Source organism: Gopherus evgoodei, chromosome 11 (assembly GCF_007399415.2).
Source record: "Gopherus evgoodei ecotype Sinaloan lineage chromosome 11, rGopEvg1_v1.p, whole genome shotgun sequence".
NCBI classification, from domain to species: Eukaryota; Metazoa; Chordata; order Testudines; family Testudinidae; genus Gopherus; species Gopherus evgoodei.
In genome coordinates, this window is record NC_044332.1 from 36,764,147 (window position 1) to 36,788,162 (window position 24,016).

A 24,016-nucleotide genomic window follows, 5' to 3' on the forward strand; every position below is an offset into this window, starting at 1 on the left:
CAAGTCATTAAACCTTTCTGTTCCTCAGCTGAAAATAATATTTACCCATCTTTAGGAAGCCCTTTGATATCCTCAGATGAGAGGCAAAGTATCATCACCATTTAATATACATTTTATGTGCATATGGTCCTATTGGCTATATGTTGTTACAGGCAGAACATTTCATCCTTCCATAAAAACTGAGAATTGAGGTGTGATATAGTGATGTGTGTATGTACATCTATTATCTGACAGCTCTGATAGTGCTAGGCAATTATAAGGCATGTTTCAAAATTAAAATGGTTCATTGAAATAGCTTGTCAACTTAACATTTTCTAACATTAATGCAGGAGGTACAGTGATCTTACGTGATATAAACAAATTTTCTGTGAGCTCAACAGCTCCAGAAGTTTCTGGTTTTTCCTCCTGATTATGTGTTTTATTGCAGGAGAAGGACTGAGTTTTTTGAACTTGTTAGTAAAAGCAATTACAATTGGAATGTCAAAAGCCATCGAGAAATATTTCGGTAAGCGAGTCATTCCTTTGCTTTCCTATTACTTTGGGATATAACCACAATTTGTTTAAGGAGGTTGAGGTCAGGAATACAGATAATTATTTTAAAACAAGGCTGTCTATATTACTGCAAACTAAGTGTTTTACAATCATTACCAAATATAGGGCCAGATGGTGGCTCTAAAGCACAGCCCTGGATAGGAAAGAAAGGGCTCCTGGAGCAGTTTCTGTTTGAATCTACTTCTATCACAGCCCTGTTCCAAAAGCGAGCAGGGGAGAAGGAGTCATAAATCCATCCTGCCTTCCTTCTCCCCCACTCATCTTTCTTACTTCTCCCAACCCAATCAGATACTTTCTTTCCTTTTCCCCACTGAAAAAGAGCAAAAGTGTTGAAAAGTTCTCAAACAAAATAACCCTCCACATTTCAGTTGATCTTCCACCTCAACCTGGACCCACCTCTCTCTCTTTAATGCCTCTTCCCCTGGCTGAATTTCCCTTTCCCCGCCTAGTCCTCAGTTAGGGACTTGCAAATGCACTGCACTCCATTGGCCCCAAAGAGCTGCCAACTGGTGAAAGGTTTGCGGACAGCAATGTAACCTAGCAGGCTGGCCACATTCCAAGTGTCCATCATCTCAGCAAAGACTGAGGAAGGAAGGCAAGGGCAGTTTGGATTCATGAGAGACAGGTGTCATCTATATATGTGTTGACTTAATCTTTCTGAAATTTCAGCTGTTTCATTTTTGTGTTTGAGGGCTGAGATATGGGCTATTTTCTATTTTTCCATAAAATTTCATCCGTCCCTAATTTTAGATTTGGGCAGGATATTAGATGCTTCATTTTCAGTGTCTTGGTTCTTCATGTAAGTATTATCATACTTTTTATCTGCATTATGTACTGTACATAAATGCTTTCTACAGCTGAATAGTTCCTTTAATGTGTACCATACAGTTGTAGTTGTATTAAACTACAGTGAAACGGTGTAGCCCTTTTAAATCTACTGTTCACCTGCAATAAAAAATTAAGAAAGTGCTGAAAGTGTCTGGAAAGCCTCTCATGATTATAGGTTCTCTTGCTACAGCAACCACCTATAAGTAGACAGAGTAATCCTATCTGAATGATTATATAACTCCCTTACTTACATCCTGCATTGTACACTATAATCACCACCAGTTAGAAGTGCAAATAGTAGCAAAAATTATTGATTTGTCTGTAGTGATACACTTTTCTAGCATACAATACATTTTCAAGCTTATGCATTATCTGTATTATATTAAACTTTGTAGGTATAGTGTGGACATAAAAATATGTTGATGGTTGAAATTTCAAACAGTGCTGCTGTTCCTTCCAGAGGAAAAAGGTGCTAATTCTGACTTTTTATTTATGCACTCAGGACAGATTTGTTTAGCAATACAACAAAGGTTAGTCAGTCTGTATTGTTCATTTCTGTTTTTCAGATCAATGCTAATGACAGCCTGTGACCTCGGAGCTGTGACCAAACCGTGGGAGATTTCAAGACAGGCAAGTCATGATTAATAGCAGGGCTGGGAAGAGAGGATATTAGCAGGACAATATTCCCAGGGCCCTGACTTACAAGGGGGCAAAACTGCAGTCAATTTACAGCAGTATCAATGCATTTTAAAAAAAAAAAAAAAAAAAAAAAAAAAAAGAGTAGCAAAGGGTTTCTGCAAGGAGGCATGGCTTATTGCACAATGTTTTCCTTTGCTTGATGCTGCTGAACAGGTACCTGAAGAGATCTTATTTTATATCCTCTCATCTATTAACCTTCTAAACTACATACAAAAAATGGAGGGTTTTGGGGGGGGGAGGGGAGGGAACCACCACACCCCCACACATTGCAATTTTTTTTCCCCTTTAGGTAAACACAAAGTTACCCTTTACAGCGTACAAAATTCTATAACCAATTGACAATAGCACAATTTGTCCTAAACATGGAACACCAACAGGAACTGCCAATTGACGCACATGTCCTAATGGATATAGGATATGCATTTTTAGCATAATTAGCAGATTTGTTTCATCTCAGCAGTGGCTTAACATTACAAGATGTAGTTTTAAAGCCCTGTTCAGCATTCCTTACTCAGAAAGGGCTGAGTGTGACCCTGAGAAATTTATAGAATACCTAGGCATTCATTAACATTTAGGGTTTGGTGGGACAAGCCACTGTAGGATGAGAAAGTCCTGTAGCTAGAAGGTTGGCTGGGTCAAGACTGGCCTCATCCAAGAGCCCTGACAGCCATCATGGACAAGGAGGGACTCTGGTTGGAAGGTGATGAGGTACTAAGGATGCATTACCTCAGTTGCAAAACATACATCCTTTGTGTGATAAGGGTTTATCAACATAGCTGCAGTTCATGGTCTAGTACAGTGCTTCTTAAGCTATCTGATGTGGGGGACTGGCAATTCCCCCCCCCCCCCGCAGCCTGCCAGGGACTGGTGCCATATTATTATCCTATTCAACACTTATGAGGAAACTCGCTGTGGACCAGCACTGGTCCGCGGACCACCACTTTGAGAAGCACTGGTCTAGAGCAGCAGTGGCCAACCCGAGCCTGAGAAGGAGCCAGAATTTACCGACATACATTGCCAAAGAGCCACAGTAATACATCAGCAGCCCACCCCCCCCGCCATACCCCCCACATTAGCTCCCCCGCTCCCCACACCTCCCACCCACCAGCAGCCCTGCCGGACAGGGCCTCCTGTCCCTCCCCACATCTGCTGATCAGCTGTTTTGTGGTGTGCAGGAGGCTCTGGGGGGAAGGGGGAGGAGTGAGGGCATGGCAGGCTCTAGGGAGGAGGCAGGAAGGGGGACGAGTGGGGGCAGGGCTTGTGGCACAGCCAGGGGTTGAGCAGCAAGCACCCCCTGGTACATTGGAGAGTTGGCACCTGTAGCTCCAGTCCTGGAGTCAGTTCCTAAACAAGGAGCTGCATATTAACTTCTGAGGAGCCGCATGTGGCTCTGGAGCCACAGGTTGGCCACCTCTGGTCTAGAGTGCTAATGTAATTATTGAATAGGTATTTTTTTTAAAGCAAAGAGTTGCATAGCTATTTGGTGTTGTGAATTCTGCTCTTGTGCTGTGTTTTATGTATATATATATATGTTACTCTCATATTTTTAAAAAGCATTTTGGTATCCATCTCCTTCCAGAGCTCCTGTTCCCCTGATGCAGTTTACAAGAAATACTGCAGGACAAACGTTTCAGGTCCCAATACTCTTCAATCCCACCTCTGCTATTGCTGCAGCTCATGGCATTACTCAGTCCCCCCCTATAACCCAATTAGCTTTTCCATTTTCTACGGTATCAAAAGAGTCAGTTAGGATCTGCTTAGCACTTCTTGAATGAGTTTTGGCATAGGGGAGATCAGTACTGAAATCCAGAGTCATCCACTGAAGTGTAAAACCAACTATTTTTAATTATGACTTCCAAATGCTGCAACTGAACCTTCCCTTGTGACTCAACATGTATTTTGTATTAAAATTCCAGTCTAGGAACATTAAGCATCATCTGACTGAGTTTATCCAAGATAAAAGTAAATAGACACACTAATGAAGCCACAGAATGCGGAATCTGTGATTCTCAACCTTACCTGGAGAAGGCCTAAGAAGGGAGAGAGGTGGATAAAAATACATAAGTGGAAGGGACTAAAAAATAAGCGCAAAGTACAAACACTCCAAAAGATTAGGAGTAGGACAAGACAAGACAGCTAGAACACTGGAGAGCAGGAGGAAGGAGACAAGTACATATTGATTATTCACATAGAAGATACTTGGAAAGCCCATAATTGCTGCCAGGCTGTTAAATTATTCCAAAGCAAGGTGTATTAATCCATGATTTTATTATTCACATGATGGGGCTCCATATAGAAAGTCATTCCAAACTGTGAGATAAGATTCTGCAGGTAATTATTAACTTAGCCGATGATTTTAAAGCATTTTATAATTTCAGTTCACATGCTTTCGATTGTGACTTATTTTTAAGTTGTAGCAAATTTAAGATCTGATTATTGTTGATAGCCTGTACAAGTGACTGCATAGCAATCTTGCATTTCAATGTTAGACCAGGAAATTTAGAGTCATTCTGAGGTGCATAGTCCATCCTTAGTTCACTCTTCTGTGCCTGGGTATTGCATTTGAAATGGTTTCTTATCAGTGTATCTCAGAAAGAGTAAATAGCACAACAGGATGAGTTAAGAACAGAATGTCAGCTTGAGTTTCCAAGCTTTTTGTATTTAGAAACACACCTTTATCTCAGTAGCAACATATTTGTGGGTGTGCATGACAGCAAGTACTTTTAGTTAAAGCTGCTGTTTATTCTAAAGTCACTTGCTGTCTGGGCTTTACTGGTTTCTTTAGGCTTCCAGTGTTTACAAAAATAATCTTGTTTTGAATACTGCATCCTTCCAAATAACACATACTATTGTCAAAAATGAAGGCAGCTTCATGGAGTCTGGCAAAAGAGTATAATACAGATCAAAAAAGTCAATGCCACTATTCTTACATTTAATCAAATGACAATCTTAATCTGCGTTTATATTTAAATGCTTAAGAGCTACAGTAATTAGACTGGCATAGGATACATATAGTACAGAAAAACAAAACTGGGTGAAGAAAGTCATAGGATTTCACATTAAGTTAGCCAACACAGAATTTACCGAGTACCTTTGTTTCTCTAAAAAACTCAGTTTTCAGAGGCAGGAGTGGCAGCACCCAGAGTGCTCATGTACACTTTACAAAGTCTTTTTACGTAGATAGTTCCATGTGGGCATATAAAATTTATAGCCATCTATTCTATTCTCAAATGCCTAAGTTACATGCTGCTCCAATTTGACTGATCATTGACAGGAATCAAAAGGAAATCAGAATGTGTTTTTGGAACATGACTACAGAGCTATAGATATGAGTATACCTACAGTGTTCCATAACTGAGATCCAACCTCAGCAAGGGACTTAAGCATTTGCCTTACTGTAAGCACATTAATGGGACTACCCAGAAATTTATAATTAGGGGCCTTAAGCAATAACTTTGTGATTCTTACAAATAGCTAACATGAACCTTAATCTTTCATGTCATTCTATTTTAGGCAGCTGAATTGGTAACCAGCGAGTTCTTTGAACAAGGAGACAGAGAGAGATCTGAACTCAAACTCACTCCTTCAGTAAGTTTGTCATTACTTTTGACCTAGCTACCTGTATGTGGAAGAGGAAAATTGTTTTCTGGTAACTGCTTTAATTCAGAGAAGCAAGCAGGTTTCATGAGAAGAGATATAGACAGCCTACCACTGGAATCTGGCAGTGATATTAAGGGCTTGATCCAAAGGCCATTGAAATTAATGGAAAGACACCTCCCAATTACTTAAATACCGAGTAAAGGCTTGGTTCAAAGCCTATGTGTTGTACATATCCCAAGGTTTAACATTGTCGTCAATTCATTTTACAACAGCACTGATTACAATATCTAAGATGCAATATTCATACCAGAAGTCAGATTACTAGAAAGCACAATTACTTCATTTGTGTTACAGTGTGACATTGCTGACATCAGTTTTATGTGATGTATCCCTGTACCCTTTGAGGAATCGTTTCTGTATGCCTACAAGTAATGTTACCACCATCATTGTAGGGTTATTTGGGATGGTTTCTACATCAAATACAGATCTAGATAAGACACGTGGAAAGTTATAAAGTGCCAAAGGAAACTGCAAAGAGGAAAAAGTGGCCAAACCCCCCACCCTATTAAAGATTTGCATTGGGAGATGCAAAGAGAGGACCTTCCCACTTAAATATCTTAAAAGCAGACTCATGGGGGTGGGGAGGGAAGACAAGACAGTTAAGAGTTCAAGTTGAAGCCATTCAATAGGCTTATTTTTAAAATAAAAGGATGTCATAAGGAGGAGGGAGAAAACTTGTTCACCTTAGCCTCTAAGGATAGAACAAACAGCAATGGGCTTAAACTGCAGCAACGGAGGTTTAGGTTGGACATTAGGAAAAAAGTTCCTGTCAGGGTGGTTAAAAACACTGGAATAAACTGCCTAGGGAGGTTGTGGAATCTCCATCTCTGGAGATATTTAAGAGTAGGTTAGATAAATGTCTATCAGGGACGGTCTAGACAGTATTTGGTCCTGCCATGAGGGCAGGGGACTGGACTCAATGACCTCTCGAGTTGCAGCAATTTACACGAATTGAGGATCTGACTCAGCGACTTTCTGTTACTGTGAGCTGATTCAGCATGGCTTACAACTTTGTACATTAAGCTAGAGGATCCTGAAAAGATAATGAATTTCTCTCCTGTAGTAGTTCTCTGTGTAGACCTTCCCACGTAAAAAAGTAGTTATGATACAGTGAATTAGCAGTTAATCAGTCATAGCACTAACAGTGTTGGTGCCTTGGACCAAATCTAGCCTGCAGTAACGGAAAGTACCATTCCATATCATATGTATTTAGTGCATTTCACATAATGCATATAGAAGTGAAAGCATGCTCCTCACACTAATGAAGTACAACTGTAACAAAAAATAATTTTACTTTTAAAACCCACTTTACTATCTTCAAATAGCAGCAAATTCTAATACCTTGGAGCATTTCATGCAAGTACCCTAGCATCAGCAATATTAAAAATGAATCCAGGCCATATCAGGAGGTGTGCATCTCGGTCAGATCATGGACATGGAGACTCCTTAATATAGTAGGATGCACCTCGTTGAATCAGCAGAGCGGAGCATAAGAACAGGATGCTGGAGCTGTGTGCACGGATATACACCTTAGCAGAGCTCCTGAGGGCTCTGGGAAAGCTGTATGCAGCAGCTTTAGAAAGAGGGGAAGGGGGATGTGCTGTTGTGCAGGTCCCTCAGGGCTTTCTTCCCAGCACAGGAATGGCACTGAGGCTGTGGTGCCTACTCCAGCCAGTAGGATGGGGAATTGCCCAGAATATGGGTCCACTCCTGCTCTAAGGCCTGAAAGAAAAATTCTACTCCTATTCTTTACCCCATGGCATTCTCAGTTTCAAGACAAATTACTTGGGCTGGGGATGGGTCAACGTTTGAGCCACTGTGAACTAATGAGATTAAAAAGAAAAATGAAAATTTAAAAAAAAAATTTAAAATGTTAAGTACAGGTTTATTTTTAAAAATAAGCCTATTTAAAACAGTCTCTATTAAAAGGCCAAATTACTGCCTCTATTAAAGAAACAAGCTGGGGGAGTTAATATCTAACTATGCTAAACTATCTGTTCAGTCTTGTATTTAGCTCTGACGCTCTTAGTACCTTTCCTACACCTGAAGAGCTCTTTGTAGCTCAAAAGCTTCTCTCTTACCAACAGAATTTGGTCAAGTAAAAGCCATTACCTCACCCACAGTATGTCTGATATCTTGGGACCAACATGGCTACAACTCTGCAAATATCTATTAAAGTCATTTAAATTAATTATAAACAATATTAAGTAGTACATGCATGCTGCCAACTTTCTTTAAAAGTCAACCCATATGACTGGTGAAGTCACCGGCTAAGCACCTGAAACCAGTTTGTTGAACTGCTAAACCAGCTTCTGATAGCAGTAGCCTCTTCTGCAGATGCAGAGAACAGATACTTTCTTCAGTTCAGTTTGTTCAACAAATTCAGTTCCATAAGTAGTTCATTCAAAGTTAAGAAACCAACTGGGAGTTGAAGGGGGGTGGGAGAGAGGAAAGCTTGTTTTCCTCTTCCAATTTATTAATAAAAACTAGGTGTGAGAGGAGAGGAGTTCTAAAATCCTGAACCATATGGTGATCAGAAATAATCACATGAATTCATGAAACTACACACAATACTTCCTTTGTTAAAGGAAACAGTTTTAAATGGAAAACATGTTTTGATAATTTTTTTCTTGTGTATCCAGCATTTAAAGGTAGGTTTGTTCAACTAAAAAACAAACTGCTGGTTTTGTGCATTTTTAATTGCATTTGAATTTCCATCCAAGTAAAGCTTGACACAAATCACAAGTAAAAATTTAATCTGGTAAATTAAAAACAAAAAACAAAAAAAAAACCACATCATTCACCATTTTCTAATATAATAAAGATGTAGAAATTAAGCAACTGAATACGTTTAAATTAAGCTACATAATTGCTTTAATAAATATATGTACTGTATCTTCCTCATTAGCAAAAAGATCCTCCTAATTTAGCATGAAAGCTATATTTAGTTGTAAATCAATGAGCTTTAATTGTTATCAACTAACAACAATCAACCTCTCTTTAGGAAAAGAACTAAAGGTACAAATGCAGGACAATTAAAATCAATTATTTAAAATCAAGGTTACCTCTTGCTGATTTAAATCATGATTAAAAATCTGTTTTAATCTGCTTTGATTTAAATAAATCCACTTTGGAACTGATGGAGTACACAAAGTGTAAAGTCGGAGGGATAAGGGCCAAAATCAGAGTGTTACTATTTGAATAATGGCAATTTTTAAAAAGCTACAGTAGCAGTCTCTAAAATTTTAAGTGTTACGGCTGAATCATGTGGATACCGCTAGTGAATCTAGATAAGCTAGCTGGTCAGGAAGACAAAGTGGTATCCTCTGACTGTCCACACAGTAATTTTCTTGCAATAAGCTTACAAAACAGTCTACACTGAACAAAGAATGGGATTTTCAGAAATACCTTCATTACTTAAGAGTCCAGGTTAAAATTTTCAAAATCCCACACAGAATTCTACTCTCTCTCTCTTCTTTAAGTGAGCTCTTGGATCCCATCTCCGGTTTCCACTAGGATACCATTAGATAAACAGTCAAATTCAGCTTACAAATTTCATAAACAAAGCTAAAACTAAAAAAAAAAAAAACAGTTGATTTTTCATCCTAGACAAAGGGCTAGAAAGACTATAAATACCGATTGTTGTTCATGAAGCGTTCAGTTTGTAAGTTTGACCATAGTTCCAAAGTGCTCGATTAAGCATCTGTAAAATATTCTAGCATAATGAAGTGTAACACTTCTTCTCAACCCCTCCTCTCTCCATTCAGGCTATTTTTGATCGGAACAGGAAAGATGAACTACCCAGGTTGCAGTTGGAATGGATTGATAGCATCTGCATGCCTCTGTATCAGGTATTTTTTTACTTCTACAACTGTAGAATCAAAACACTGGCCCTGCATCTCCAAGAGGTAGCTTATAACAGCCTTAGAAGTGGTCTGAATCTTTAAATCACTGCATTTATTCATGAAACGCCTTTAACTTGCTTCCTTCAACTTTACTCAAAATTCTAAGCTGAAGACAGAAAATTTTAAATTTACTGAAGAAAAGAAAGATTAGATGATTGTTGTAAATATCATTTCTCTTTAAATTTAAAAGCTTAAAGGGCAAGGATCTTTTTCATCATTCTGCCTGACATATGAGACAGCAACATTATAATAACAGGGCTATACTGTGCAAAGTGGTTTATTCAATGGATAATTCTGACTCAGCATTGCAGACCCAGACCTGAACAGCTGTGGCCCAAAGGAAAGCACAGGGCTGAATTATTCCGCTCTAGTTCTGGCTCTTCCCCAAGCTCAGAGTGTGTAACAGAAGTTTTGGAGGGGCATTCCAGGTCAGGGCCTCTGAAATCATTGGAGATGTGGTCCTTATTTCAACAAGTACCATATGTTGTCTAACCCATAATGTGCTGTTATGATCAGACACCCAGAGATTACTTGTGTTCCTGGTACAAATCAGGTGCATATAAAATAGCTATGTTAGGGGCTGCACATGAGTAGAATCTTCCAGTTTAATCCAGACATTTAAAGCCAGTAGGTACCTCCGCTTGCATGCAGAGGTACTAGCAAGCTTTGAATATCGAGGGCACTTCATAAACAGTAAATGGGCTAGAACAAACAGATCCAGAATTTTTCCGACATGGAACATGCAGTTCACTATTTTAGTTCTATGTTTAATACAAGGCACAGCTATACAAGAATGGCTAAAGATGGACAGTAATGCTTTACAATCTCAACCACAAGTCACTGAGTCAACACCTTTGACAGCCAAACTCAGCAACAAACCCTTCACTCTGTCTCAGGCTAGCCTCCCATGGAAGTCAGAAGGAATTTTGCCTGAATAAAGACTGCAGGATTTGGCCATCAGTGCACAAAATATGGGAAACAGATACATTAGAAAATTAATATCTAATGAGGCATTAAAGGGGACTTACTGTATATTACCAGAATGACCAACTAATCACCTTGAAATCTGTGCAAGATTTGTGCTCTCCTCCTGCACAACCTTGTGCTCCCAGAATTCCCTGGGACTTCAACAGGCATTTGAGTGTACATGGAATGAAGGACGGGTGTTTAAAAGCAGTTCCAGTCTGTTCACACTAACTCCATTGCTCGGATGTGTAAGTGTGTGATTTAACTCTTATCCATAAGAAAAATATTGTTTTAGGAATTTGTCTTCTAATTATGAGTCACATGTCACTAGTAGCTGCTAAAGCAGAGGGGAAAAGTGGAGGTACATGAGCAGGCAGCTTCCAAATAAGTGAAGTGAAAAATGGGCATTAACAAAACAGTCTTTACAATTAGCAATCCTACTTTTATATAAAGATAAGTTCTCTTTCAATGTCTGTTTCCCCCTTTACTGATTTTTGCTAGTCTTATTTTCCCAAACATGACAACCTCATTGGGAATCCAAATTCTTATGCCAGAAGTCATGATTTTATTTGTGACAGTGTCTTTAATCAGAAAGAGTACAATAAAGCAGGGTGGGCAGAGAATCAACGCAATCTCTGTGTGAGTAGACTAGATTTGAACACTAAAGCACTGGTTAGTTAGCTCCATCCTAGCAGGAGATCTGCAGGGAATATATTCACATCTGATTCCCCTCTTTTCTGCTGTCTTTGCATCATGCTGTGCAGCTATTAGCCTGCTGCTCAACAACTTTAATAAAAAAAAAAAAAAAAAAAAGAGAGACACCATCAAACCTTGCAGTCATTGCAGCACCAGCCTTAGGGGTAAACAGAAAACTTGATGTCACAGTATCACACTGCGTGAGCTCTTGAATATAAAGCCAAGTTTTAATTTCCATATCCAACTTAATCATACCTTAGTATACTCATCGCATCAATGATACGCAAAGGCACTGTAAATTCTCTGTTTACAGATAGTAAGAAACCTTTTTTAGGACTGAACTGTATGCACCACAAATATTTCAAGTTCAGGGTTTTTTACTTTTTCCATATAATTTTCTCTTTCAATTTTAACCTTTGTAACAAATTGTACGTATCATGGGATACAAAGGTCCCAGTTATAGATACATCCAAGACTTGTGAATGAAGCATGAAGAGGTGGAGTATTGGTGGACAATAAAAATTAGCAAAACCTGAACAATGCTTATATAATGTACTGGCATATAGTTTAGAAGTTAATGGTTTGAATAAGTGTAGAATTTTATATCTAGTATTGCCATTTTGGTATAACATTAATCCAAACAATAATCAAGGATATTTGGGTGGGAGGGAAGGATAGCTCAGGGGTTTGAGCATTGGCCTACTAAACCCAGGGTTGTGAGTTCAATCCCTGAGGGGGCGATTAAGGGAACTGGGGTAAAAATCTGGGGATGGTCCTGCTTGGAGCAGGGGGTTGGACTAGATGACCTCCTGAGGTCCCTTCTAACCCTAATAGTCTATGATTCTATATGTGCATGTAGCCATTTCCCCACTGAAGTCAGAGGGGAGTTTGCGTTTAGTAAGACCTGCAGTAAAAGGGCTGCAAGTCATGCTGATTAACTTCAGATAAATATAATAATGCTACTGTACATTCCTCCAAAGCTTCAGTTAAAGGAAACCAAAATGAGAAAGAAAGCAGAAACAGACACTTCCAAAGTCTAAATCTGAAGTTTTTTCGTATCAGTTATTAAAAATGTAAACAGACAAACCCACTCACCAGGGCTAGCTCCTGCTAACGTAGCCCTCCCCTTGATCGTTAGACTGCTCTAAATTATTATGGTGGCTAGGGCCATCCCTAATGGCTCTCTTCACTAGTCAAGGGCTGCTGGAGTGCAATGCATTTTCAGCTCTCTTCCCTCATGTTCTCAACCTGCCCAGTAATGCCCCCTATGTTGTTGCACTGCAGAGGCCAGTTTCAGTCACCTATAAGTGTTTTTCTTGTGAGGATGTTGTTGGCTGGCTTTGACTTTCCCATGATCCAAGAGATCGAAGACCAGGAATAATCAACCTAAATGAGCTACCACAAAAGTGTGTAAAACTGCAGTTAGCTATGACCTTTCAGAGGAGGCCCCATAGAGATTAAATTACTTTTCTGCTCTAAATACATTGGTTGCTTCCAATGAGGGGGCATGGGGGGGGAATACTGGAGCTAATGGGCGAGGAAACTACCATTGAAATAATACCTTGAACTTCATTTAGCAAGGCCTTAACCCATATGAATCAATTTCTCCTGCAGGGAACTTGATTTCAATCAAATATCTGTTGATTGGTAAGAATTTATAAGAGCATCCCTCTAGAATTAGCGTATACATGTGTGGTTATATAATGACAGAACATAAATCTGAAGTATGTTTGGTATATCATTTTCCAAAAACTTTAAATGAGGGATGTCTACCATATAGGTGTGCTCAATTTAGATTCTTAAGAGTATTATATTAATTACTCAAGCTCTTTGGACCTGTCATTAGTTAAATATCTCTATTCAGAGAGTAAGAGTGATGGCTGTTTTTATTGGGGACAGAGACTGTCTTTTAGACTTTCAGAAAGAGTATGCAATTTTGTACTCGTAATTTGTGATTGTGGAACAAGTGAAGTGTATGTGTACTTATATTGGCACTGAGATATATACTGAATATGCAAACATCAAAGTTGTTTATGCCAATAAGGCACACAAGCATACTAACATTTTTGCACGTGCAGTTGTGCATGTACATTTTTTAAAACTGTGCCTGGTAGGATATAACACTAAGGTCCTACAGTTTAACAATACAAAGAAAAACAAAGAAGTTTGAATCTGTCTTTAGAAAGCATTTAAAAAAAAATCAAAATATTTCAAAGTTAGTTATATGTGCATTTTAAAAATTTTTTTGGTTATTTAGTTTGTTAGCCAGTGTTGTTTTAAGTTATAAAATTTAAGAGAGTGGAAACTTTCCAATTCTAGTGCTTGTAGTAATCAACTTTGATTCTTTCCTCCCTTCTATGCATCATATGGTTGTGAAGATAAAAGCTTTCTGATTCTCTGTTCATTGCTCTTTATTATATTATTATATTTAAGATACTATAACTTTATTGAATTTACTTTTCTTTATAACTAGATGTAATGATTAGTGATCTGAGTATTTTATATGACACCGGAGTTTTGTTTTGCGTTACAGTACATTTATTTCAAAATTAGAGCATTTGAATAGTTTGAGACTTTCATTATGCTTCTATGCTGAATGTTTGTTCTTCATTAAGAATTACGAAGGGAAGCACTCAAATAGAAAAATAGGTGATCAAAACTTAGTAGCTTAATTTAGTAATTCCAAAAACTTAGCTTTTTCCTTGTAGAATATTTCAAGCCTCCTGATACAGGCTCAGTATCAATTAGTATTGCCTCCACTGTTTTGGCTGGGACACACTCTTCAGAAGAGGAGAGAAACAGATTTGTCTAAAGCAGAAAAATCTAGGGCATCACACTAAACATGAAGTGACTGTGTATGCTGTTAGATGCGCTCACAGCATGGGGAAGAGCACTCGGGGTGCAGTTTTACAGTTCCAGTAGATATTGGACACACATGTACAGTTTTCCCTGTAACTAGAATAACTCAGTATTTGTGAAGCATTTAAGACAGATTAATTTGCATTTCACAGATCCTGAGGCAGTAAAAGCCTCCATGCAAGTCGTGTTCAAGTTTCAACAGCATAAGGATACTCTTCTAGACTGGGGTTGCATTTTGCATGCCCCCACCTAGGGCAGGGTTGACCTTAAAAGCTTTGATTTCCCTAACTAAGACTATATTACAGCCCTCCATATGAGGCACAGATATAGAAAAATATAAATCTGATCAGATATCTTACAAACAAAGATTTGACTTCAAACAAAAAGATGCTAACAGAAATCCCCCTGCTGCTCACTGCACTGTTGGGCTGAGACAGAAACATCATGAATAGCAAGGCCTAAGGTCAAACTCTGCTTTTGTGTGTATAAATACATAGTCAGGTAGTCAGTGACAAAGGGACAGCAGCTATTTTACATTTAAGGGAGATGTCTTTGTGGAAGATGAAGTCCACAGCTGCATGCTTCCACCTTGGCTCCGTGGATGGCTGCTTATTTCAGTTTTAGTCAAGATTCTTTTGGGTGCCAGAAGCTGCAAAGTTTAATGCTCAAAAGAAATTAATTTCTACATCTCCATGGGAAAAAAAATTGGGGGGTGGGTGGAGAGAGAGAGAGAATATCTGCCTGATCCACCAAACATTTTCAGTGTTTTAGACTTCTTGTTGAGAGACAATTAGAGTCTCTGCTTCTTTATCAGACAGTGTTCTTCACACACACACACAGACCAAGGAAGAAAGGTTGCTTCCTGCATGTACTTCAATATCCCTATCTTGCTAATCCTTGTTAAACAACAGATCATATCTGACCCTGTAATTACATGGTCTGTGGAGTAACGTCTATAAAATGATGTCACTGCTACAACCCTTGAACTTATTCAGTTCATATTCAAAAGTGGATCAAAGGCAAATGCTTTTACCAGTAGTAATGCTTCTATGACCCACAGGGAGAACAGAGAGAAATCCCCGAGATTACAGCACTATAGAAGGGAGGACTCACCACTACAGCACCCCCTCACAGCTGGGCATGGCATAGCAGTTCTGTCCTATGTTGTACCATCTGGTCTACTGCTTCTTTTGATATGTCCCTCCAGTCAAGTCTCTTTAAAATCTCTCTCCTTCCAGGATAATAGAAACAAGTGTCCAATTTCTCTATCTGAGCCCAGTGGCCCATACATGCCTTTACTCAGGGCTCTCAAAAGTCTGTATCCCTTTTTGTCAGGATCTTTATGCCATCTTCCACAGTGGCTGGTAAGGGAACACCGACTCACCCTCTCCATGGAATTCCAGTCCAGAGCCCCTAAAACAGGTTGTCAAGGGTCATTGCACCAGACTTCTTCCTACTCAGCCTTGCCACTCATCCTGCAAGAACCTTCCTGTTCTCTACAGGTCTTTTTACTCCCTACTAAAGTAACTACAGAGGTTCTTCCTGTAGCCCCCTTCTGGTCTAACTTCCTCTGTTTATCCAGCCCCTCCCCAGCTGGGTTTCATCATTGATTAGGCCTACCACAGCCCCCAGATGCAAGCAGTATTGGCCTCCCTAGCCCACATTCACCTTTTCATCACCTGTGTGGGGCAGGCATCCCATCATAGGCAAACACTTCGTTAAATGACTTGGACCAAAAGTTTAAGTTACTATTAGAAATATAAGGGGGTGCAGAGTGACCTTTCACTATTCCATAAGAGCAAGACAAAATAAAGGGAGTTTGGCCCACATCCACAAAAGGTACTTAGACACTTAAATCCCAGTTTTAGGCATGCTAAGTGGCTGCTGCATTGGGGCCCATTGCAGCAGCAACACTTACAACTTCTCGCTCAGTGGTCAGAACATTCACCTGCACTGAGGGAGCCCTGGGTTGGTTTAGCCCCTTCTGCCTGAGGGGAACAAAGGATTTGAACAGGGGTTTCCCACCTCTCAGGAGAGTGCTCTAACTGCTGGGTAAAGTTATAATGTAAGCATAAGTACTTGCACCACCCCCATATATGATGCACTGGGGGACATGTGGGGTCCAAGAGCCTGGCTGGGAAGGTGGCAGCAGCCTGCCCCCTCCACTCCCCACCCAGGCCTGGCTGCTGGGAACAGGGGCTGAACAAGACAGAGTCCCCCCAGCACATGTCCTGCTTGCTCGGCCCATGTCCACAGCAGCTGGGCTCAGGCAGGGAGCAGAGGTGACGGGCCACTTTCTTAGGCAGCTACCAAACTGCACAGAAGCAGCAACCTGGAGCAGCCACCCACAGCCAAGATGAGAAGCAACTGTCTGCTCCCTGCCTGGGCTCGGCTACCAGGGAAAGCTGCCGAGCGAGCCAGAAACGTGCCAGGGGAAGACAAAGCAGGAGAAAGACAGAGCCCTGCAAATAACTGTGATGGGGTGAGGACAGCATGGTGGTCCCCAGGCTGGGTGCAGGGCCAGGGGTCACTTGGGGAAGGCAACAGGAGCAGGTTCCCTGGCCTTTGTGCAGCTGGAGGTAGGTGCATTGCCCATACCCCGCGCCTCCCCTGTTGAGGTGTCTGCAAGCTCGAGACACTGGTGCTGTGAGTCACCCGGGGCTCGGCTGGCCCCAGAGGCACATACTCCCCAGTCCTGTGGCCCCAGCCCCCTGTGAGCGGGCAGGATTGGTTGCCCTGACTCAGGGAAGTGGGGCTGAAAGTTCATCCCTGAAGCAACACGTGGGGCTGTCACGTGCTCTCCCCTTTTACACTGTGTCCCCCAGTATTAGCAGGCATGTGTCATCCATGCCCATCCCATTAATTCCTCTGGCAGTTGTGTGTGGATTGAGGCAGGCACCTAACACATTCTCACAAGAAATGACTTAGGTACCTTGGTCACCTGGGTCCAAGAGAGGGGTTCCTGGCTGTGGATTGCTAGCAGAGATAAGCACCTGCAGCCCTCACTCAGCATCTATATATGAGAAGGGCAGGGCTTACAGCACACCCCCTCTTATCAGCATCGCTCATTAGCTTGTTGAGGTGGCTCCTTGCCTAGCATGTTGACTTTTGTGGATTACATTCTGAGCTGCTGATCTGTCCCCACACATTGTACAGGGAGCCTTGACACCTAACTCAGGCTTTGTGTACTTCAGTGTTGTTCCTGTGATTTTTGTAAGTACCCAGAAGTTAGTCACTGCAACACTCAATATTGCAACACACAAGTCCCTTTGTAGATCCAGGCCTTTGTGCCCTTCACAAGAAGGGAAGTTTAAGGATCACAAACATGGTACTAAATCCTGACTCAACCTTTACTCACAGCTACAATCCCCATTGAATTCAGTGAGTTTTGATGCGGGAAAAATTGAATTCAGGATTTGGATATCACCTTCCAAAGTGTAGTTCTGCCCAGAATTTATTGTATGGGACGGTTTAAAAGAAGTTTGCAAATATAGGACCAAGTCTTGAATTCCTTATTAAGATAAAATCTAAAACTGGTTGTATGCAGCCAAAACTGTGTTCATGAACATACATTTAAATTCCAACCAGCGTTTTGGTTCAAATCATTTTTCTGTCTCTTATACTCATGAACACGTCTGTGTGAAGGGTTTTTTGTTTGTACGAATGTTTCTTTGTACACTTACCCACATTTGCTAACGAGAAAGGCTAGTTGTACATAGAGGAGAGTGCTCACTATTTTTGTTAGGGTTTTTTCCCTTCTTAAAAAGGTTCAATCATCCAGTTAGTGAGGAAAAACACTCCCATGTAACTTAAGTCAGCCAGGTAAACCCCACAAATAATGAATAGTGAATAGTCTACAATCACAGTTTGGAAACAATCCATTGTCTGAAATGTGCTCACAATTTTTTTAAAAGCGAACGAATGAATGAAAATCAAAACCTGTTTGTAAACAGAAAAAGGGCTAGATCCTTCAGAAAATGTATATAAATGAATAATTTGATCAATGCTGGCCAATTTAAGTTAGTTTTGTCTAAGTACAGGCTTCTGAACTGAATTATTCCCTAGTGAAGGCTGAAAAGGATATCTTTCTAAAATTTCTGATAAGTGCTAGAGAATACCACAGAGAACCAGGCATTTGGAAGCATTTGTTTGTGACAGTTAAGTTGAGCACTGACACTGAAAGATAATGTGTCTATGCTTTCTGAGAAAGCCTGCCTGATGCAGATGATTAAGGCATATAATCTCAGCATGCAGTATGTGACATACTATAGACAAGGTCTGGTATAGATGGTGGCAGATTAAGTGACGGTTTCATTTTCTGCTGGGAGTGTTGACATCCATGGGGCACTGCTGCTAAAACCTTTCAAGGCAGAGCAGCAGCTGCAGCAATGTCTGCTATGCTCACAAAAAAATCTGCCTCAGGAAAAACTAGATCAGGCTAATTACACTATGTGGCTATGCCAGAGGGTTTGGTAGCTAGGGATCAAATTGGGCGTAGGGGCTTCCACAGGGAAAGGGGCAGCTGGAAAGGGGGCTTCTGTGATTCTTAAACAGGAGCAGAAGTACATGGTTCAGACTCAGAGTCTTTTTGTTGGAGAGGTTGCCTAGGAATATTTCTACCAGCGATAAACCCAAACCAGAGCAGCCAGTCCAACATCCCTTGAATTTTCAGGAAATTCAGGTTCATATCTGATTTTTAAGGCTCTGGTTCATTTTCCAAGTTCTAGTAGTGAATTAGACATCGTTGGAGTATCTTCCCAACCTCATTCTCTTAGGTAAGCTTACGGGCACTTCCCCAGTTAAGTGATGCATTGCGAACAATGACTATGGGAAGTATCGTGCCAGAGGCACAATTTTTGAAGGGTCTGGGGCAAAACTGGTGAAGAAGAGTTGCCTGCCCAACACTCTATCCATCTACACTGTTATGCATCAACTGTGGTGTCTAAGAATTTACAAATGTTTATTACAACTGACACACAAAGATCTCAGTATCTCTCTCTGTCTTTCCTTACCCCAGTCTCGTAAGTGGTATTCTGTTGTAAAACTGTGATTTTAGTGGGGTTATTGAAGGACAACTGGATCAAAGAAGTGGCATGTTACACTGCCACTGATCATGTGGGAATATTCAAGCTTTCACAGACCATCTAAAGGAGGCAGAGACAGTACATTCAGCCCTCCACGGGATGGAATGCTTCATGTTGCTCCTCAAGCAACCATACAGCCAACAGAGCAGTGTTATTGACAGGCCACAAAGGAAACCCCATCCAGTCCTCTGCTGGAATGACAAGTCAATAACAGTTTTTGAGAGAATGACTGAATAGGTGAAAGAATATTGGGTGAAATTCTGGTCCCAATGAAGTCACTGGGAGATCTGCCATTGACTTCAGTGGATTTCACACATTGAGTTCAAAGGCTTTTCAGCATCACCTAAAAATAAAAAAAGGTGGTGAACTATTTGTGCAATTACACATTTTTCAAAGAAGATGACAACAGAATTAGCTGGCCACTACAAGGAAAAGGAATGAGTGGTGAATGAAGACGCATATTCAGAGCAAAGGAAATGGATTGAAAAGTTGGCAAATACGGTAGAAAAGACAACCAACAGAGTGAGTACAGCAAATCTGAAAGAAGATAAATGGATAATTTAACAGCCATTCAGTTTTCAAGAAAGACAAAGAACAAACTATATTGTATCAGAAAAGGACTAGAAATGATGATGGATGAAACACTTTTAAGCACTGAACACAAAAGAATCACAGTTACCTGCGGAATTCCCCAGCTGAGGATAAATGTAAAGATCTAAATAAGGATATGACACTGATATGGATTAACGAGTTTTTCAAAATCTATTTAACAGCAAGGCAGAAGGCATTGATCACACCTCAAAACAAATGTTGAAAGGAAAGGGATAAAGTCATCTCATATTTTGCCCAAACTGTTAAAATATGTGGGATCAAGAGCAAAACCAGGGATTGCAGAACCAAATAAAACATTACATTGGTATTTATGAAACAGTAAGTCATCTTCTCATGCAAAAAGGAATATACTGATTCCCTGGTTTTATTAAGTTGTTATTAACAGATGGACTAGCAGTTTGCCTAGAAACTGTAGCAACACATCAATTGAGCTATTTCAGTAGATATCCAGTCTCTCAGTCACATTTCTTCCCTTTGACAACAAAAACAATTTTGACTCTGATCAGAGTACACTTTGCTACAAAGCACTTATATGTATAATATACTTTTTCTTTATTATAGCATATAGGTCATTTTTATCAATAAAAAGAAGTTTGTTTTATGAATCCATCCAGCCATAACTTTATTAGAAACAGATATTGGAGCATTATTTTTCATAGTGTACAGAATGTTTTGCTATCACCAGAAGGAAACTTTAATAACTGTTCAATTCAGAGGATGTTGAATATATTTTGTATGCCAGATCACCCCTCCTTAGTTTGCTCCTGCACCATTGGGGGTCTCTACATCCAGGTGGATTCATGGGAGGGCAGGCACTGTTTTCTGCACTGCCCTCCTTTGGAAGTTTCATTGGAGATAGCAGCTATAAATTATATTGGTAGGCTCCAGAAAACTTCACTGGCAGAAGTTTCAAAGGAACACAATGATTAAGTGCATCTTCTAGCTGCCCTAGCCACACACCTTCCCAGCCAGGACTTTGGGGGCTGTGCTTGTCCCTGTGGGCTACCCATCATGGGGAGAGTACAGTCTTTTTCTACAATTGCAGCCTCCTCTTTTGGTGCACTTAACTCTTTTGGAGTTTTAAAACTGGGTCTGACAACAGAAACTGAAACAAAACAAAAGCATAAACAAAGCAAAGTTCTCACACAGCTCCATAAAGAGGCTTCTGGAAGCTGTGCAAACTGTTGTCCATCTTCTGTAGCATCTTCTGAAAAGAGTCTGGATTTTATGAACATGGACACCAAATTAACTGGATCACTGGCATGGCAGTTCCTATGAGGAATAAATGAAAGAAGAGCGTTGCATGAAGAAACAGTACTTCAAGGGATTTTCATTCAGTAAAATGTAAAGTAAATTGTAGAACACAGAGCCAGAGCTGTATAACCCTGATTGGGCTAGAGCCAAATAAACTTAAATAGCTTTAAGAATGAATTGGTGAATTAATTCAGATCATGGACAAGTGCTATGAATGTAATGCAGTAAATGTTCAAGAACCTGCCAGGGAGAAGAGAAATGTGTCGCTTTTGAGATAATTTCCCAGAAGCTTCATAAAAGAAAAGTGATTAGGGGAATTTAATAAGTAAAACAGGGCCAGAAATATAGTAATCAAATAAGTTTTAATTACATCTCAGGCACAAATAAAATCCAGTTTGTGTAGTTTGTTTCAGAAAAATGCTAGTGAAATGCTTTGGTTACTGGAAAAAATAAAAGAAAAGCTAATTTCCACTGGAATTATAGTAGTAGGTTTAATTAAGAGTAGATCAAAATAAGGGGGTCTCAAAGCCAAACTATACAATACAGAAGCAGTGTTTTAAACATCAAGCTGATGTCTGAATAAAGACATTTTAGATATTCTGTGCAAAATCAGCACTGTGGAGCATTTCTAACGAAGGATAGCTTGATAAATGTGTAACACAAGCTAATGTTTTTTAAGATTACACTCCATATTCTGTAACTATTTAACAGAATTAATTGCCTGTGATGTAATAAGACTAAAAATCAAAGATCTGGTTTATTCTTTGTGAAATATTTCTTTTAATTTATTTTACCCAATTTTAATATCCTTACCTAATGTTAAGGAGTATATGAAGTATCCTAAAAAAGTGTCCTCATCCTTGTTATTTAGTCTGTAAATCCCTGAGTTACTAGCCTTGTTAATATACACTTAAATCAAAATTTACAAGCAATCTATATATCCACATAGGGAATCAAAAAGATGTTCACAGCTCACAAAATATGTTGATTAACTTGTGATTCAAAAAGTATGGTTGGATCCATTTTTAATACAGCTAGGGCCAATACTGTTTTCCCTTTTAGGAGCTAGGAGCAGGATTTCATCCTTTAGGCTTAGCTTGGTCCATGTTAACATACCCATGGGGACAGTGGAAACCCCAAGCAGAGGTACTGCACAGTACTTGTGGCAGCAGAATATTTTGGCTATGTATAATACCAGCAACTCCACCTTCATCAACCAGTATGAAGCCACCACTGCACTATCTTTGGTTTGCTACAGATAATGATATTGACCGTGCAGCAGGGTGGGAAATGGACTGGACTAGGGCCACAGAAAGCAAAGAACAGACTTGCCTTGGTACTAGGACCCCCTTATCACCCATACTGTACAAGCTACAGGCATTCAGAGCAGACATGCTGGCTTAGAAGTGTTATTCTGACCAGGAGCAACAGACCTTGCACAACAGCAGGCCAGTACAGAGTCTGCCGGGACCTGAAGAACCACTATGAGGCAGTGCCACGTGTGCCCTAGTTCCCAGTCTCCTTTAAATTTACTGTAGGCAGATATACATTATCAGTGTAAATATCTACGGCATGGGCAACGTGTAGATCATTCTGTGCTTTCGGGTCATGGGGTCAGCAAGGTCTGAGTGCAGAACGCTATACTTCTGCCTCACAACAGTTCAAAAGTGGTGATTTTAAAAAAAATATTTTATCAAAAATGTGCATCCTTTTTCATCAAAAATTCAAGACATTTCTGCCAGCTCTAGCCCTGTCTGTTGATGTACATCTGTACAACCATTGCCATCGCCATAACAAGATGACTGCTTTGCATAGGAAGTTCCTCGTGAACTCCCATCAGGGACTGTATGTCTAATTGCCTCTCAATTCTGGAGGGGGTTGGCTGTCCACACCAGCAGTGAGTTACTACCACAGATATTAAAGTTTATATTGGGCTGTATCACATAGGTTTGCAAAAATACATAGTGCTCTGAAATAAAGGGCTAAAACCATAGAGCTCAGAGATAGGTTAGTTGCCACCAATAGAAACATTATTCATTTAAACAAGCTAAGTCCTAAAATGTTGTTACAAAGTAATGAAATGCCACTGTCAGGCAATAACATCTCTGGATCTTATTGGGAGGCCACTTTAAACCCTGACTCTAACCCGTCCCACCGGGCTTCATATCTTACTCCATGGCAACTGCATAGCTGAAAAACTTCACAGTAGATTTACTCCATGCCTAGACAAATCAATTAGTTACTTATGGTCTGATTTTCAGAAATGCTGATCACTTGCATTTCCTACTGAATCAACTGACATTGCAAGTGCTCAACACATCTTGAAATCAGGCTATTGGACTTTAATTATCATGGAGGAACTCAGTTAAAAGCTACCAAGACTTAACTTCAGAAGCTAACCAAGTCCCCATGACTTGCAGGGTACCCATATTAACCCACAATTCTAAATAATCTTCTGGGCTCCTGGGACCATTTAAGCTGATTGCAGGTGAACATCTTGCTGATTTGGTTTAAATGACAGGATTAACAGCAAAAAATCCATTCCTACTCACACCTCTATTTTTAAACATTCTGCAAGTCTATAAAATTAATATTTGTTGTCTGATCTTTCATTCTCCCTTCTCTCCCCATTCCTCCACTTTTTGCTTCACACTGCAGACATGCCCTTTACATTCCATCACAGAAAGCAGCCTATTCAGCTTGCTAGTAGAGGCCTCATATTGTTAATGAAAAGGGCTGCACAAAGAGTGATTACTCTGAAATCTAGCACATCTGACCAACACAGGACTCCATACACTTCAGACTTAAGAGGCATACTGCTTTGCCCATTGCTGCCTGGAATCTCCATAGCAGGCATTCTGCTTTGCCCATTCTTCTCTAGGGCTCTCTCTTTGGAAATAG

At 40.1% G+C, this 24,016-nt stretch overlaps 1 protein-coding gene across 1 annotated transcript in view; it reads left to right on the forward strand.

The window, feature by feature from the left end:
* Positions 1-24,016, forward strand: part of PDE11A (phosphodiesterase 11A) — a 228,917-nt gene that overhangs the window by 199,759 nt on the left and 5,142 nt on the right. Inside the window, exons 16-19 of the mRNA XM_030580141.1 lie at positions 428-505; positions 1,947-2,010; positions 5,593-5,667; positions 9,507-9,590. Of these exons, the coding sequence (XP_030436001.1) occupies positions 428-505; positions 1,947-2,010; positions 5,593-5,667; positions 9,507-9,590 (301 nt within the window). The remainder of the gene's footprint in view (positions 1-427; positions 506-1,946; positions 2,011-5,592; positions 5,668-9,506; positions 9,591-24,016) is intronic.